This window comes from Talpa europaea, assembly GCF_964194135.1.
Source record: "Talpa europaea genome assembly, chromosome: 1".
NCBI lineage: Eukaryota > Metazoa > Chordata > Mammalia > Eulipotyphla > Talpidae > Talpa > Talpa europaea.
Window position 1 is genome coordinate 108,805,715 of NC_140073.1, and position 19,735 is coordinate 108,825,449.

General features: G+C 38.0%; 1 protein-coding gene across 1 annotated transcript in view; it reads left to right on the forward strand.

The window, feature by feature from the left end:
- The window catches only part of MYO3B (myosin IIIB), a gene marked incomplete at its 3' end in the record, with an annotated part of 364,997 nt that overhangs the window by 275,295 nt on the left and 69,967 nt on the right, over positions 1-19,735 (forward strand). The window contains exons 29-30 of the mRNA XM_084258155.1: positions 10,225-10,285; positions 11,201-11,300. Of these exons, the coding sequence (XP_084114281.1) occupies positions 10,225-10,285; positions 11,201-11,300 (161 nt within the window). The remainder of the gene's footprint in view (positions 1-10,224; positions 10,286-11,200; positions 11,301-19,735) is intronic.

The window sequence follows — 19,735 nt, forward strand, 5'->3', positions numbered from 1 at the left end:
AATGTAGGATATAGGATATGCACTTAAATTTGAATGTTATGTAAACAACAACAAAAATTTTAATTATGTCTCCCATGAAGTATTTGAAAAAGAATTTATATTAAAAATAATTATTGAATATTTACCTGGAATTCAAATTTAACTGGTTGTCCTGTTTCTATCTGGACACTACTTCCCACATACTTTAGAATTAATTTATCATGAATATGCCTATCATGAGTGTATGCCATGACATGGTTGGTAAACTTTTACCAAGTCTTTACAGTAGTCCTACCATCTCTATGTGACATAATGTGTAGTGTTTTTGCCTTTGGGAACTTCTGATTGAAAACAATTTCAAAGATAACAATTCTTCTTTATTAAGATCTTACTCAAATGTCATCTTCTGCAGCCACTCAACCTAAAGTTCCAGACCCTGCTTCTAACACTTCTTGTGCTCCTTCCCTGCTTTAATGTTCTTCTTTGACACACACTTTTATTTAATATGCTAACATATTCTTCCATTTGTCTGCCTCATCTGCTAGAATGTAGGTTCTTATGAACATAGGCATCTTAGATCTCCTTGTTCACTGCTGTATCCCTAATAACAGTAGGAGACAAATTAAAGGACATTGCACAATAAATATTCATGCAATGATATGTAGAGGGCTATTTTGGACCTTATGTTACACATATAAAATATGTTCTTAAAATCATATATAAACTTTCATTACAATTTAATTTTTTTTAAAAGATTTTGTCTTATTTTTAAATTTTTTCTAAATGTACTGTTGGTTTACATCCTCCGTAATATTTTGGAAGAATAGGCTCTCCCCCTTCAGGTGTAGTTACTGTAGCACACCCATCAAACAAAGCACCTTTAGTCAACCACCATAGTTGCTTGTATCCCTCCCCTTCTGGATGCTTCAGTTCTATAGTCACCTTTCAAGGGTTAGTTTTTGTTGCTTGGTTGGTTAGTTGGTTTTTTTTTTAGTATTTTTTATTGGATTAGATGTATATTTTTTACATTATTCATTTTTGTACAATGCATGCTTGTAAGCTTTCTCCTTTCAGGTGTGTTCCCTATAAAATTCCCACCACCTGTCAACCTGTGAACCATCACCATAGTCCCTTGTGCTCTTTTCTCCCTTGTCTTGATCCCTCTCCTCCCCCTCCCTTGCAGAATGTCTCTGATCTATAGTTGCCTGCTAGTTTTTTTTTTTATCGTTTTTTTCCCTGATCTCTTATTTGGTTCCCCTATATTCCTCCTATAAGTGAAACCATCTGATCTTTTTCTTTTTCCTTCTGACTTATTTCACTGAGCATGATCCCTTCTAGCTCCACCTATGTTGCTGCGAATGGCATGAGTTTATCTTTTTTGATTGCTGAATAGTATTTCATTATGTATATATATGTCTTCTTGATCCAGTCATATGTTTTTGGGCATCTGGGTTGTTTCCGTATCTTAACATTATAAACAGTGCTGCAGTAAGCATAGGGGTGAGGTATCCTTTTTAATTAATGTTTTTGTGTCCTTTGGGTAGATTTCTAGGAGTAGAATTGCTGGGTCATATGGTAGCTCCGCTTTTAGTAGTTTGAGGAAATCTCTACACAGTTTTCCACAGTGGTTGGACCAGTTTGCATTCCCATCAAGGATTAGTTTTTAAATTTTTTTTTATATTGCCCCCCCTTTTTTTTTTTTGGTTTCTCTATATTCCACATATAAGTGACACCATGTGGTATTTGTCTTATGGCTTATTTTATTTAGCATACTCCATTCCAGCTCCACCATTGTTGCTGTAATTGACATAAGTTTATCTTTTTTGATTACCAAGTAGTATTCCGTTGTGTATATATACCACATCTTCTTGATCCATTTATCTGTTTTGGGGCACTTAGGTTATTACCATAGTTTGACTTGTAAATGGCCAAACTGCAAGAAACATGGGACTGTGAATTTCCTTTCGAATTAGTGTTTTTTGAAAATCATACAGCATCTTAAGGCTTAGCACTGAAAAACCTATGGCACAAGTATGTATTGTCTTAAGATTAGTTAATAAAACACGGCAAGTAGAAGGTCAGCAGATCACAGTTCAAGGACTATCTCTGGACAGAATCAAGTTTAATTTAATTTGCCTCCTGGCAAGTTTCTAGAACTAAATATAGTCACCCAGGTGTTGCTCACTAGATCCCAAATCTATTGTGTGAATATCTGGAAGGGAATAGTAACAAAGTGGTACTGGGCTTAGAGCACAGGCTCTGTGTCCACCAGATCTGGGTTTGTATCTGGGTCCCTAAATAGCCCAAACATTGCCTGTAAAATGTGGACACTGCCAGGACCTATCCAGCTAGTGCTGAAGTGAGCATTAAATGAGGTGATTTAATCAAGTTCTCAGCATAGTGAAGTGTTGTTCAGCTGTTCTGGCTGCAGTGAGGCTCTCAGTCCAATTGTCATATGCTTTGCATTCCTTCAGATTGCACTGTTCTTTCTCCCTACAGTATCTTAGTTTCCCGCCCAGGGCCTGAAGGTTATTTCTTCTTGGCTTTATCATTTGTCAACAGAGAACTGAAATAAGTTTTATAGGTGGCTCTCAGTTGACTGTCCTTTTTTCTAATAGCAAGCATCCTCAGCAGATTGAAGAAAAGTCTCTGCTCCTCCTTTAGTCCTTATACAGTGGTAACTGCCTGCAATAAAATAGGCAAAGAATGACAAAAAGGAAATGAGAATGTAACTACTGACAAATTATGGCTACATGGGTTCAAGGTAGGGAAAAGCAATGAGGCAAACAAATATGATTAAATTTAAAGGGCTCAGTGAAATTTGGGAAATTAGCATAAATAATTAAGTCAAATCATGCTAACTTAGAGTAATGGCATTATGAAACATTTATCAGCCTTTTCATGAATATATCCTTGAGCAATGTTCAAAAACTTACCATAATTGTGTGTACAAGCGCAAATAATATGCACATAGTATATCTTGCACATTCAACTCAGCAGTGTACTAGTTGGGAGTGATATTAGGTATGTATTAAAAATCGTCATAAAAGTTACCAAGCAGCCAAACTTAATGAGAAAAAAGACAAAGTTGTAAACATTTATTTTCACTTTTCTTATATTCTATTTTCTTCATCATATGTTAAATCCCAGGAATAATGTTTTCCTTCTTTAGAAATCAGAAATACCAATTAAGATAATGTGGACCTATTTTTTTTTTTTGCCAGAGATAAGCAAAGATTAAAAATACTGATAATAACGTGTGTCAGTGAATGGTAAGAAATAGGTCCTTTCTTACTTTTGTGAATATGAGTGTTAATGTTTGTTGCTTTATAGAGAAGAATTTGATAATACTGAAAATTCATAAAATAGGCCAAAAAACTGCTCACCCTTAGACCGAATTGCCTTAAGATTTACCCTAAAAAATAACCAAATTAATTATATGCACAGAATATTTGATGATGCAATTTATAATATAAAACTGGGGGGAAAATCCAAAAATAGGGGGTTAAGTCACTTACGTTAACCACTCAGTATAATATACAATCATATGTGACATACATGCACATTTGCTTACTTGTATATTATGCACAAACATGGAAAGATGCTCACACTGAGAAAAGGTAGGTTAAATGGCAAATATATCATGAGACATTATTTTTAATGTATATTACATATGGAAAAGCACCTGTAAAGATATGCACCAAGATATTAACAGCAATTATATCCGAAGGATATCCCATCAGAAAATATCCTCGATGTTTATTTTCTTCTCCTTAAAGTCTGCATTTTGTAAAGTACATCAGAAAATATGTATTTTTTGAACCAAAATTTTTTTTTACTACAAAAGAGGAAAAAAAGGGAAATCTTGTACCACCAGTTCTTTGAGTCATTTCCACTTTCATTAATTAGTGATTGGTGATTATTCAGAACAGTTGGAAATTTGGAGCATTTTCATCAACAAAAATACAGATGAGAAGACATCACAGCAATGGCAACAGGTCTGAGATCTCAAAGGGCAAATGGCTTCTGGGACTTGCTCTTTGCTCTCTCTACCTTGATGAAAAAAATGATAAATCTCACCTTTAGTACATAATATGTAGACACTTTAAATTGAACATTATTTATCATCAGACTAGTCAGTTACAGAACCAAGTTTACAGTGCAGTGATGCTCAGTGGATTGGGAAAACACACCAGGGAATCTCAAGCTTTGCCCTGAGTGGAAGGTGTGGCTGGGGTAAGGATGGGCAGGAAAGGCTCTTCAGAGTTGCTGACACCTAAACTAAAGAATAAAGATGCTATGACCAAGTAGGCAAGAGAGAAGACAAGCATCTAGACAAAATTATGGAAATATAAATCTTTAGTGGGTCCTTGACAGCTGCTTATTTATTGTGGTGATGGTGAATAGAAAAAAACCAAAAAGATTCTGGATATTTGAATTTTCCAGTTTTGGTAATAACATGCATTAATTTACATATTTGGGGTGCCTTTGAACTTAACATGATCATTTTCCTCTTAAAACATTTTATTGTCGGGCCTCCCTGGTGGCGCAGTGGTTGAGCGCTGGGCTGTGAAGCTGGCCGCAGGCTCTGCAGCGCCGGTTCGATCCCCGGCGGCCAGCGAGCGTCCCACATGGCGCACAGACCTCTCCTGCAGTGCCCAGTGCTCCCCTCAGCAGTGTATTTCCTTGGTCTGTCTGTTCTGTTCCCCGCTCTGGCTCTGGTGAATTCTCTCACCCTCCCGTGCTTCTGACTGTACCCAGTGCTTGTATAAATAAAAAATGAAAAAAATTACTCTTTAAAAAAAAAAAAACCAGGGGCCTCCCCGGTGGCGCAGTGGTTGAGCGCTGGGTTGCGAAGCTGCCGGTGACCTCTGCGGTGCCGGTTCGATCCCCGGCTGCTCCCCGGCCACCTGAGGCGGGTCCCACATGGCGCGCAGACCTCTCCTGCCGCCCGCTGCTCCCCTCAGCAGTGTACTTCGGTCCTTCTGCCTGCTCTGCTCCCCGCTCTGGCTCTGGTGGATTCTCTCACCCTCCCGCGCTTCTGACTGTACCCAGTGCTTGTATAAACAAACAAACAAACAAACAAATAAATAAATAAATAAAATGCCTCTATTAAAAAAAAATTAAAAATAAAACAAAAAACAAAAAAAAAACATTTTATTGTCTCCAATCCTCTGCTTTCAAAAATATTTAAACATAAGCCATGGAAGAATATGTAATGACATCTGCCTAATGCAAATCAGGGAAGGCTAAATGCACAGTGACCATGTGGGAAGGTCTGGGTGTTGTTCCACATTTATACTCTCAGCCCTAAGCGTGTTCGGATTTCTTGTAAAAGTTACATAAGAATGCTTGACTTGCCAGTGGGGTTGTTTGTGGCCGGTTCATACGCAATCCTGTTAGTGTTCAGGTTGGCACAGATCTTTTACATGGGTAGTATTCTCTTCTCTGATGTCCTTAAATGTCTTAATTTACCTTCAGAACTTGAACTTATTGAAGTCATTTCTGAACATGTGTATATTTCCTACTATTTTCCATGCTAATAACTTCTATAAGGAAAATTGTATCACTTAGTTGTCTGAAACTTGCCTCCCTACCTTGTTAAAATATACTGATCTGAAAATACTTTCTGTGGGGAAAATTGGCTCCTCTTCTTGGGAACAAGAAATTGACCTCTTTTTATTAAGAGTAGAACCCCATGTATGAAAGATTTTGTTCAAAGTTATCAAAGAAGCAGGAACAAATTTGCTTGGTTATGCTGATTAGCCTTTCTCCCAAGGCTACCAAGTAAGACATGAGTTTACAATGAGAACTACTCCTAAATCTAGAGAGAGCTGGAAGCTAGCAAAAATCCACCCACAATGAATTAGCTCCAACCTATCCTGGTTTTAAATTAAAAGATGTTTTGGAAGATGTTTTCAAGTGTAAACAACTAATGGGTTTCTCAGTGAGTCTCAGAAGACTTTCTAAACTATAATTGATAAAAGATAAGATATAATATGGAAAATTTTATCAAAGTTAATAAAAACTGCACAAATATATTTAAATGGACTTATGTAAACAGGAGTCCAAGGGTAGCCAGTGTGTCTCTACTCCTGCCCAAGGGAAAAGACTTATGATTCTAGCAAAGTTAAGAAAAAGGCCAGTTACAAAACCAGTTTATTTGATCAGATCCTCAAAGAACTCACTGCTTTATTCTAATTCTAATGTGTAATTTGGTCTGCAGAGTATATCAAACTACTGAGGAGAAAAGTATAGCCTGAATTATACTACTCATTGTAAAATCACACACTGCCAGTTCTTTTTCAAATATGACTTTTCTGATTTGTTTGCAAGTCAGTTCCCCCCAAAATCATCACATCTCAATGAATTGGCAAACTGAATTTTGGAGTCTGTAAAACTGAGACCCAGTCCTTGGACTCTAGTGACTCTAGCTACTACTGTCAGCCCAGCGTGACAAAGCCAGATGGCTTCATGGATCTTTACTCCAGAAAAAAAAATGCCAGACATTTTCAGTAGCCATGTATTCAGGAGTGAACTTCACCCTGCCTCTCATCCAGTCACACTTCATTCAGGGTTTATTTTTTTATTTTTTAAAACATTTATTTATTTATTTATTTATTTATTTATACAAGAACTGTGGTAGAGGCAAGAGTTGGGGGGATTGGTGAGAGAATACACCAGAGACAGAATGGGGAGCAGAATGAGCAAATCTACTAAAAGACACTGCTAAGGGGAGCAGTGGGCCAGATAGGAGAGGTCTGTTGCACCGTATGTGGGTTAACTCCGTGGCTGGGGACTGAACTCAGGCTGCAGTGGTGATAGTGCTGAGACTTAACCCCTATGCCACAAGGGAGGCCCTGTGTTCAGGGTTTAAATAGAGGAAAGCAGGTATGAGTTTCGTTTTGAGAGCTTTTTTTAAGGGCAAATACTGTTGAGCAGTTCTCAACAATGACAGAATTTCCATCTTCCCTAGAAACCCCCTGTGTAATGAAATGATTGCAGTGAAGCAGTTGAGCCCTGAGGCAATCTGCTTGTGGCTTGAGTCATGGCCTCTGAGAGGCTATGGGAGCCCTAGAAATACACACGCTTACACATACACGTATACTACCTCCTTTTCAGTACCCTCTGATACCAGATTCATAGCTTTTACTACTTAGCATGTGATTCCTAATGAAGGTGAATACAGTGTCACTTTTAAAAGATTTTTCTACAGACTCAAAATACTATTTTATTTATATATTAAATGAATAATTTAAAATATTTTTGAAGTGAATAAAAAGTTTTAAAGTTTCAAAGTGAATAATAACCTTAATATCATCTAATGCCAATCTGTAGTCAAAATTTCCCAACTGTCCTGAGGATGTCTTTTTCATTGGTTTGCCCAAACAGGACCCAAATTAGGACATTACATACATCAGGCTGTTATGCCCTTAAATCCCCTTTAATGTACAGTAGTCCCTTTTTTTTTTTTTACAACACTGACTTTTTAAGAAATTGAATCAATTATCCCATAAAATAACTCACCTTCTATATTTGTTTATTTAGTTTCTTGTAGTCTTAGTTTATCCTCATACCCTATATTTTGAGTGAACTGTAATTTAGATCTAAACTTTATTATATACAAGTTAAATATTTTTGACCAAAAGAAAAAATACTTCATACTGTCTCCCATCACAAGACAATTTTGTCTGGACATTAGAGGCACCAAGTTTGGCACTAATTTAAGAGGGAGACCTGATTTCTCCAGTGTACCTGTTCCCCCTGTGACTTGAAAGAATGATGCATTGTGGTGGTACGTTGGCCCCACATAAGTCCCCTGTTCCCTATCAACCATTTATCTAAAGCAGTTGGTAATCCTTGCATGAATCAATAATTTCCCTTTGGAGTCTCCGTTTCTAAGTCAGCAAGTCCTTATACTGCACTGTTTACTGGTCATGTCATGAAGCGTGTTATTAGTTTCCTGATCTTAATTCCCTCACCTATAAAATGGGTATAAAAATAAAACCAATCCACATGACTGTTGGAAATATTACTTGAGATAAGCATGTACCCATGCCTGGTGGCATCTATGCATGCAGTATGTGTGGGTTATTTGATATGATTGTGCTGCTCCTTATTTTGGTAGTGGCAGCTTGCAAAACAGTATCCGCTCACTGCCAGTCTCAGGTCACTGAGGCAACTGACGATACCTGATGAAATTGCTACAAAGGAATTGAGGCTGTTAGATTTTTGAAGAAAATTGACTTACTCTATTTTTTAAAATCAAATTGGAATTGTTTCAACTAACGCTGCTCGGATCAGTGTTTCCTAAGAACCAAAAGGCCTCTGACATGCTCCAAGGGAGAAGGGTTTCCACTGCAAAAATAATACCTGGAAGTGCTGCCCATTCTTCTCCTCTTTTGGGGTTTCATTGTGTATATTATTAACTTAAAGGCCCTGGGAAGCCTTTTAGGTAAGAAACCCAGTTAACTTTGTTGAATCACATACTCTCTAATCTGTGAACACTCTCCACTCCACCTCTACTGACTTAAAAATGTAGCACATAGAAACATTAGATGGGAGGAGGGAGTCATACTGATAAGTCAACCCCTAGAAGCTGGAAACTGTCATTGGCCTTTGATTCCTCAAAAATTATGCAAACTTGAAAAGTTCTTAGGAGGTTCATTTCCTTCTTGAGGAAGAAAAGACATTAGTTGGAGGTCCCAACATAACAGAGTATAAAATAAAGCAGATCCACAACTATTTTTATGGAACTTGATGCCACAGTGGGTGCTTGCAGGGGGCGCTTCCCTAGGTGCTGATGTGGTAATTTTAAATCATTATCTTATAATCTGTAAATAGATCATTTTTAAGAAAACATCCATGAACTATTCATGAAAGCTTCAGAAAATGAATTTGTCATTTTAAATAAAGAATAAGATTAATATAGAACTAAAAAGACTTCAAGAGAATTTCAATTCCCTCATTTTATAGATGAGGGAAATGGAATACAGACTATTGCAAAAGCGTGCAAGTGTGCCCATACATGCACACACAAGTGCTCGTGTGTGTGAGAAAGGAAGCAGAGAGAGAGAGAGAGCAGGCATCTTGCAGCAGTGAGGGAAGAGGTTAGGACATAGATTTCCCCTCCACGAGTCAGTGCTTTCTGCTCTGTTGGTTATTCCTTCTGAAAGATAATGTAAGATGTGTCTCCTACTTTAACTGTATCTTATAATTATCACACTTCATACAGTGTGTTCCAATTAGTAGACATTAGGAACAGGGCACAATTGATACTTCCAAATTTTGCTCCTTGAAACATTAATATCTTAATAGATGTTAGTAGGTTATCACTTTTTAAGTTTCTCAGTTAAATGAGTTTAGAAAACCCTACATCGTTCCCTCCCATATTTTAAAAACTTGTAATTGCATATTGTAATTATGAACAGTCATTCCTGCAGTGAGGAAACCTCTTAAACTATGTACAGCTCAGCATTTCCCAAGCTTATTTGACTACGGAATCTGTGAGTTTTCAAACAATGTGATTAATGGGGTAGGAAGTATAGCTTTAGCATCAACTTCGTTGGTAAAGTTTGTGACAGTTCAATAATAAACCAGGTTGCATCACACAACATTAAAAAGGTATCTGTAGGGTAAAGTAATAAAAAGTATCAGGCTTTTCTGCCCTCCTGCCATTAGGATTGATAATGGATCCTTGTGGTCCTGAATGCATGCCTGATGGCGGGCACCTGCAGTAGGGCTAAGTAGATGGGATTCACCTGGCTGAGACTTGGCTTATAAAGTCGGCATCACAGAGACGCCAGCAGAAGCAGAGAGCAGAACCACAAGAGCAGAAGAGAAGCCGAGATCACCAGAGAAGGCTGGAGAGCCCAGAAAGAATGAAGACAGGCTGAGGGCCTGCCAGCCTCCCAGCCCCCCAGCACCCCTGCAAAAGCCATTGAGGGCTCCGGGACGCTCTCCTTCACCCATCTGCTTAGATCATAAAGATCCTGCTTCGTCCATTCCTGCCCCTACAGTATCTTATGTCTTAGGGTCTCAGGATGACCATGGATGTAGGAGCAACACCTAGTAGGATGCATTAAGTTGACCATGGTCTTTTAACAATGGACTGGAAAGGGAAACAGTGGAAGCTTAATTAAAGAGTATGTTCTGGTACATTTTGGAGGATAACTTCTTTAAGTTTTCTTTAATTGTCCTTTTCAAATCTTTTCAAAATTTTTACTATTATTTTTATTTTTTTAGGCATTCACAAGCCCAGAGTGCGCCAAAAGGGTGTGATATCATCGCAGGACATCCAAATAAGGTAGCTGGGCATCTGATTCCTAGGTGATAGTGTATCCTTATTTCATACTTACTCAAGTCCATGGTCATGAAGCCTGTCTGTGGCTGCTTGGTCAGCACATCCAAACATGAAACTGTTAGTGATATTTTGAAGTCTTTGAGACAAAAGCCTAGCTTGCTAAAGAACTGTGGTTCAGCAGAGAGACAGGGTGGTACAGCGAAGAGAGAATCAAAAGCCTGGAAATTTGCTGCTGAGAATAAATGCTAGCTGCTCCCTGAGGTGATTTGTCTGTGCACTCCACTCTCTACAGATGTTAGAGCCTCTTTCTGAGTAAGGACCCGAGGTTCTTTGGTAGCACTTTGATATCCTGCTCGAATTCAATATGTGAAATGGAGGCGTCTCTCTGTGACTTGGAGCCCACAGCAGGCTTTGAAGTCTGATCCAATTTTTGCTGCCTACTATTTGATGTTGAAAGGATGAAATGAAGGAAATGTACAGTTTTTGCCAGTAACTCTGCTGAGCATATGTAAGATTAAAAAAACAAAATCCTTTGGATGATGTACTTAGAAATGTTAAATAGATTAATACCTTCCTATATGTTTTTTTTCTTTCTTAGGGATAAAAATTAAGTGTAGGAGAAAATCAGCACATAGAAGTTTTAATATTCTGCACTAGAATTAATTGAAGAGGGGCCTAGTTTGATTTGTTCAGAGGAGAAAATAAATGAAGGAAAAGGCATTGAGACTTTGTTACTAATTGCCCTAAGAGAGAATTTCCATTCAAGTCTAATGAGGACAGGTGCAATTCATAACATGACCCCAATATATTTAACATATGGTTAAGGTTAAAGGTCCCTAAGTTAAATGGAAGCCATGTCCTTAAAGCTGCTTCATCAGAGGATAAAAATAATCTTTCTCCTACTCGGTCTTTCTGAAGCACTTGGTTTCTGGGATTGATTCGCTGTCTTCTTCGACATACCATGCTGCACCAGATTACCAAGGACTAAGTCCCTCGAGGGGAGCCCCTGCAAAACCTGGTAAGAAGAAATTCTGAATGGCCTGCTGCTCCTACCATTCTCATGTGCATGTACTTTTTAATAGCTTGGGCAAGACAGTTCACAAGGGCTCAGAAAGTAATGTGACCTAATGTTTGCAAAAAACTTAGGTTTTGGAAATCATAAAGGCTGGAAGCAAAAATTGTATTAAAGGTAGCAGTGGACTGCCTAGCCATGCCAGTTTCATTTACTTTTTTGGAGGAAAAAAATGAATACCAAAGGCCATAATTTTCCCTTTACCTCAAACTAGGAAACTGCTTCAAAACTTTATTTTGTTAAAGGAAAGATAAACAGTTGACCAATTTTTAGTGGAGTAAGTCATTCAGTATCAAAATCTAAGGCTTGGTAAAGAATAGGGATTTAGAAAATAGTTCTGACCTTTTGGCAATATGGCTGTTCTTTCAGCAAGAATACAAACATTTTGGCACACTTCTTTGGAAAATAGCTATTTCTGACCCCTTTTCTAAAATGTTTGCTACATTGTGTGGTAAAAGTCTGTTTGGGATCCTATGTGTAGCCATAATAATTACTTCTGGAAAATACAAGTGTGGTCATAAAAAAAGTTTATAAACTAGAAGCTACTAAGGATAATGTGGACCATCCAAAGAAAGAAATCTTTTCGATTTCAAATACTATATTAGAGTTACTCATCTATTTTTCTGAAATATGTAGTAATTTCTCAGCCTCTCCAAGTTTCTTCTTAGCCTGTTTTTCTGTGACAAAATATGAAGTTGGAAAATGCATAATAAATATGTTAGGATTTTGAGTTCCTATGGAACTTCAACTCTTGGAAGACACAAGAGAAGATAAGTGTATTATACCAGAACCTTTCAAATGAATATGTAGAAAACAATAGACCTGTCAAAGGGAATATTTTCCCCACAGCCATATGGTATTCAGGAATAAGGTCATGATGGGAGAGGGCTAAGAGTAGTGCAAAGAGAAGAATTTAGGGTGATGTGGTAGAACAGTTTGCAGGAAATTTGTTGACATTTTTTTCCATCCAAACTGATAATCTTTTCCTTTTAATTAGAATGTTTTGACCAGCTACATTTAATGTGATTATTGATATGTTTTAGTTTATCAATTTGCTATTTGTTTTATATTCATGCCATCTAGTCCTTGTTCTCTTTTGGCATTGTATTGCATATATATTTTTCTAAAAAGGAAAATTTGAAGTGTGGTTGAATAGCTAAAGGCTTGGGTTTTGGAAATAATCTGTTCTCCTGTGTAGGGTAATCAAGTTATATAACAGTTCCTTACCCTAATATCGACACATACAAAATGAAGGAAATGGTAATTCATACCTGAAGGGTTATACTGAAAAAAACATCATGTTAAATACAATTCCCCTTGGCCTTAGAAAGTCATAAATATTGATCAAAGGTTATCAGCTGCAGAAACAATAGTATATTTCATAAGAAACATTTTAGCAAGTTATCATTCTTTGCCTTAAGTGGCCCATTATTTCAACCCATGTTTCTGTGGAAAGCCAAATGAGAATATTGTGACCTTTCCAGTTAAAAAACAAACAAAAAACACTAAGAGCCAACAAGTTTGCCTTCTACCTTGCAGTGAGTGCTAACTTTTCTGTACTACAAAAGGGTCTGGTGAAAAGGGATTATAGGGACCTGGGGGTGTGGTGGTAGCAAATACAGGTTTCTCCCACTATCTAAAAATAGTGTTTTTGGATAAGATTTAGTAGGTTATTTTGAGGGTCTTGGAATGCTATTACCATTAATTTATATGGAAATGTTTGTGCTGCCCCCACCCAAAAAAAAAAACTACCAAATCACACCAAATAGGAATGTTCTACTTTCAGATCATGGGGGAAACCTGTATATCTGAAGTTGTTCAGCCAGCTCTACTGAGAGCAGGCATGCAAAGTGTACAAATGTGGAGCTTGGAAAAACTGTTCTCAGCCCTTTCATCGGAGTATCTTTAATTGTTTTATTTGAGCATGATTTCTCACATAAGAGAGGAAAGCACAATAAGCCCAGGAATGTATAATATGACTCACTTTGCCACTAATCCGGATGATTAGATTACTTAATTAGACTTATTTTCTAAGAGTAACTTTAACTACATTGCATCTTAAAAATGGAGCATGGTAAATTTGTAAGGGGCTGAGGAGCAAGTGGTATTGTATCAGTCTCCCAAGGGGGCTTACCTTTGGCAGTGTGTGGTGCTGGGAGGTAGTGCCCCCTGAAAGTATCTGTTAACTACTTTCAGATCTTTAACGGCCTGTGCATACCACTACTGCTGAGCAAATTACAGTTGCTTCTTTCATCTAGTTGCTTCCCTAATGCCATCTACTTCATTATTTTTCTTTGCCGTGTTGCTCTTTCCTAAAATTTGCTGATCTTGGCAGCAGTTCAGTTATCAGAAAACAGGCTTGGACTGTGTTTTATCTTTGGAACTTTTAGTTCTTTGAGTCTCCAAAAATCTTAGGTTCCCCATGCCAGAAAGTTTTTCCCCCAAGATGCAGGATTTTCAGTGCCAACACCAGAATAGTTGCAGGCAACCTGGGATAAATCGGTCACCCTATTGTAATACTGAAAGCTGGACTTGATTTGGGTGAAAAAAAATTTTTTAATTGGATGTCTATATTAGACAAGACTAAGAAAGAAACCGTAAGCCTTCAATCCATGCTACAGAATCACCTCACACTGGCCACCTGGGTTTGGAAGGGGTTGCAAGCAGCTTGCCAAACAGCAATCACTGTGATCATAAAGGGCTCAGATGTCACCCATTTGACAGGGAGAGCGTGTTCCTACAACAGAGTCTCAAAGGCAACATAATCCCTGTCTCATTCCTGCAACTCATTAAAGCACAGTTACAAAGTTGGATATTTTTTGGACATTACTTCTGCTTAGGTTGTTACTACAAACATATCTGAAGAAAGTTCAGCGGGAACTATTTCCGGTGCTTTCCTGAGTGCATTAGGTCAGGATACACTTTTTGCTGATGCCAAGTTAGGTTCTGGCATTGACCCAGGACATCAGGAGTGCAGCTGCCAAACAATGCAAGGCAGAGGTATATGAGTCAAGTTAGGGTGCTTAGCTTCCAGAATTGGATGTTTATGGCATAGCTATAAAACTTGCAGAAAGGAATTTTATTTTTAAATTCTTTCCTTACATGATATATTTGAAACAGCACATACCTTCTAGACCTTCTACCCCGTTATCCTTGACTGCTGGTTTGTTTTCATTTTAAGAGTCTTTTCAACTTTAAAATTAAACAAACAGTTGTTTATTGGTAGGAATGGAGTATATTTTCTTCTGTCTATTTTTGTTTTTCAAGATTGGGATAAAAAATTTTCTTAATATGCTTATCTTTAATAGTTTGGAGTTTTCAAATAAATCGAACAAAAAGTACAGATATCCTATATAAGTTCTTACCTTTCTCCCTTCCCCCAGTTTCCCTGTTATTAACATCTTGTATTAGTGTGACTCTTTTTTATAATTAATAACTCAATACTGATATATTTTTAATAACTAAAGTTCATGATTCACATTAGGGTATATTCTTTCTGTTGTTCAACTATTCAACGACATGCACCCACTACTGCTGTGTCATACAGACTAGTGTTTCTTGTCTAAAAATCCTCTATTGTTTCATTGACTCATCCTTGCTTCCCTTGAGCTCCTGGCTACCATGCATTTTTTTTAACTGTCTTCATAGTTTTGCCTTTTACACAGTGTGATATAGTTGAAATCACACAGTATATAGCGTTTTCAGATTGGCTTCCTAAATGCAATAGGCATTTCAATTTCCTCCATGCCTGTGCATGGCTTGATAGATTTTTTTTTTTTTTTACTGCTGAAAATATTCCATTGTCTGGGGATACCAGTTTATTTATCCATTTAACTACTGAAGGGTATCTTGGTTGCTTCCAGGTTCTGGCAATTATGAATAAAGCTGCCTTAAACATTCACATGCAGAAAAAAAAAAAACCACATTCACATGCAGGCTTTTGCATAGGCATATGTTTTCAAGTACTTAAGTATATATTAAAGAAGAAGATTGCTAGATTATAGGCTACGAGTATGGTTAGCTTTTTAGGAAACTGCCAAACTGTCTTTCAAAGTGGCTGTTCCTTTTTACATTCCCCAGTAATGAATGAGAATTCCTGTTTCTCCATATCCTCACCAGCATTTGGTGTTGTCAGTGTTTTGGATTTTTGCCATTTAATGGGTCTATAGTGGTATCTTGTTTTAATTTGCATTTTCTGATGACATATGTAGAGGATTTTTTTCATATGCTTATTTACCACATGTGTATCTTCTTGGGTGATGTGTCCATTCAGATCTTTTGACCACTTTTGAATTGTGTTGTTTTGGGGATTTAAGAGTTCCATGTCTATTGGGGATTTAAGAGTTCCACGTCTATTTGGGATATCAGACCTTTGTCGGATATGGTTTTGTAAATATTTCTCCCAGTCTGTGGCTTCTCTTTTTATTTTCTTAACACTGTCTTTTGTAGAGAGTAATGAAATACTTATGTGTGTATAACAACATATATCTATGTATGTATAACAACACATATGCACATATATAGACTTTTATAAATTTAATGAGAAAGAAAAATGTTTTTATATAAACCTAACTCCAATATTTTTCTAGCATCCACTCCCTATCTAAGAAAGTAAGAATATGGGGAGAAAAGGGGGAGAGGGGGTCTAGTGGACTATGGTGGAGAATTATGGGTGCTGTGGCAGGTGTGGTGTGGCTGCATACATTGAAGAGGTGTGAGTCTATGTCCTTTAGGTGTCTTATAAACCACTATTAACTCAATAAAAATATTTCAATTAAAAAAATTAAGAGTAGCCTGTAATGAACAAGGTAATTGATTTCTCAATAGTTGCACACATGAGAACTGTGACATGAGTGTGACCCTTAAATTAAATGTAATCAGTTTTCAATGCTATAGGGAGGCAATAATATATATGTAGTCTAAAATGAAATGAAGAAAAAATTTCTGGTTATGTGACTGCAAAACCATCATAATATTTTTTTTTCTCTTAGTTATCTTTTTTACTTGATTCTTGATTTGTTGCTACTTGTACTTTTTAATTACCTAGAGTGACTGGGAAAACTCTGAGGCTGTTTCCAGTAACAATAGTATTTAGCAAGAGAGAAATTATTGGCTGAAATTCAAAGAGGACTAGGAGAGACTGAAATTCACCCTTATTACTCATGTATTCAGGTATTCATTCAGCAAATTTTTTTTGTTCTGTTTGTTGGTTTTTTTTTAATGTATTTTTTTTTAACAAGGTGTTTTCTTTTTTAGATTTATTTATTTATTTATACAAGCACTGGGTACAGTCAGAAGCGCGGGAGGGTGAGATAATTCACCAGAGCCAGAACAGGGAACAGAAAGGGAGACTGACAAAGGAGCACACTGCTGAGGGGAGCAGCGGGAGGCAGGAGAGGTCTGCGCGCCCTGTGGGACCCTCGCCTGGTGGCCGGGGATTGAATGGGCACTGCAGAGGCTGCAGGCAGCTTCGCAACCCAGCGCTCAACCGCTGCGCCACCGGGGAGGCCCTATGTATATTTTCTTACATTATTGTTCTTCCCTCAGGTGTAGATCCGTAGTCACCCCACCACCACAGCACCCATGCCATATCACTATAGTGTTCTTCCCTCTGCTCATTTGACCCCTCTCCCTCCTCCTCCTTTACTATTGCCTCAAATCTATGATCAGCTTGTAAGTTTTGTCTTTTTCCTGATCCTTTATTAGGTTTCCCTATGTTCCACCGGTAAGTGAAACCATTGGTAGTGTTCTTTTTCCTTTTGACTTAGTTTGCTGAGCATAACCCCTTCCAACTCCATCCATGTTGTGGCAAATGGCATGAATTTATCTTTTTTGATTGCTGAATAGTATTCTGTTGTGTATATTTAGGTTGTTTCCATATTTTAACTCTTGTAGTACTGCAATAAACATAGGCGTGCAAGTTTCCTTTAAAAAAAAAAAGGTCTGGGGCCTCCCCGGTGGCGCAGCGGTTGAGCGCTGGGTTGCGAAGCTGCCCGCGGCCTCTGCAGCGCCGGTTCGAAGCTGCCCGCGGCCTCTGCAGCGCCGGTTCGAAGCTGCCCGCGGCCTCTGCAGCGCCGGTTCGATCCCCGGCTGCTCCCCGGCCACCAGAGGAGGGTCCCACATGGCGCGCAGACCTCTCCTGCCGCCCGCTGCTCCCCTCAGCAGTGTACCTCGGTCCTTCTGCCTGCTCTGCTCCCCGCTCTGGCTCTGGTGAATTCTCTTACCCTCCCGCGCTTCTGACTGTACCCAGTGCATGTATAAACAAAACAAACAAACAAATAAATAAATAAAACATGCCTCTATTAAAAATAAATAAATAAATAAAATTAAAAAAAAAGGTCTGCAGCTGCATGGGATTAACTTCTTACTCATGGGAATATTCCATTTGTAAGTTTTCTAGCAAGTTCATATGGCCTGACCTATCTGGATCTATCTCTGTGTGTGTGTGTGTTTGTGTGTGTGTGTGTGTGTGTGTGTGTGTGTGTGTGAGAGAGAGAGAGAGAGAGAGAGAGAGAGAGAGAGAGGAGGGAGGAAGGAGAGAGATAAATATTTCGACAGCTTTGATGGGATTCCAGATCAGACTTGGTCTTCAAAAGTAAGACTCCTGTATTACTATTTTCATGCATGAGAATAGAACCTGGCACTTAATAATGTCTACCTGTTGCTGCTGCTATTTCTCACTCCTCAAATGAGAATCACTTCTGAAAGTACCTAATTTCTAAGTTAACAACTTCTTCATTCTCTGTTCAGATTTTCAAGTCTTATAGCATATGCTAATACTTTTATAAACTGCATTTGGTTTTTCCTTGATGACACCACAAGTTTCAAGATTTTATCACCTTGAACCTTTACTGCATTTAAGAAGAGTGGGAATAATTTGTTGATACTTTCTGTGATTAGTAATTTGTGTAATGGGAGGGAGTTATGTTTCATTAATCCACCTAAATGGTATAAGGAATATTTAGAACTCCCACCGACTCAGATCCCCATTTTCTTTCTCTGCTCTCCAAAAGGGTGTGTTTGGCTGCTTAGCTGTGAACAATTAGAACAACCAGTCTACTCAGACATTAGTCTGGATTTGCCTGACCTAATATACATGACGACTCAGTGTTCCCAAAGGGACTCTTCCTTTTTAAAGGAAGAAATTAATGATATCCCCTTTCATTAAATTGGTGCCAGGTAGTTTCTCTAAGCAGCCTATTTAAAAGAACGGATTCAAACAGGCCCAAGAAACAAATGCAAGAGATCTACAAAGCTCTTAAGAGATGAGTTTACACTATCCTAATTTCAAAGGAAAAGTTTTTATGCCAGGACACAATGGCTGGGCTCTCCCAATGGTCACACACCAACTTTAAATGGCCAACTCTGCATTTGTGCAGAAATCAGATAATTACAAAAAAGCTCTAGGCTTGTTTCTGCTCTTAACTGGTTTGCTCTCCAAAGGACAGTTCACATTGCTAGCTCATCAATCCAAGTCTGAACGTTTGGGGTGCCATCCAGAGATCCACTTCATATCTCCAAAAGTCAAATTACAAAGTGTCCATTTCATTTGTCCTTTACTGCTGTTTTTACTCATGCCCAGAGAAGTTCAACTCACAGCATCATACTTATATTCTGCCCTCTGAATTTCAACTTGGGTTGCCATCTGGGGACCGGGGCTTTTTTTTTTTAAATTTCTGTGGACTGTTCAATCTTTGCTCTAGACTCATCCTCTTATTCCATTAAGGGAGCCCCCATTTCATGTAGCAGTTTCTGTATAACCCTATGGGAAGGCATTGGAAAGAAGTATATCATATTATCTCTCCCCTTAAATGGGAAGTTAGAATAGATGCTCCCTCTAACCCACCACCCTCAGTTAATTAACCCATATGATCTACCATAGGAGACAACCTATAAAGAACCATTGACTGATTACAGAATTGAAACACATACTATGCATTAAGGCTTTGCTTACATTATCTGTAACCAGTTAATTATAATCATTGACCTTAGGGTAAATATCTTCTCGTAAGCACTCCTAACAAATGGTTGTCCAAGCTGATTTCACACATACATTCACACACCTTTTTTAAATCATGAGCTCCTCTAAGAAACTACTGGAATCCATGCATCATAACCCTAATCTTATAAGAGTAATAATAGGCAAATGTACAACTACATTTTCAACATAATAGCAAAGACTCCACAAACATCTTTATGGGCCTATCAGCATCGGCATCCCAGGTTAAGAATTCCTATACTAATAAGAGGAATCAACTAATTTTGATGGAAGTATTTTCCTCTTGCTTCCTAATAACTGAAACCAGAAAAAATAGCTACTTCCTTTTCCATATGATAGTCATTCAATTACTTGTAGACTGCTATAACTTTCTCAGTTAGGC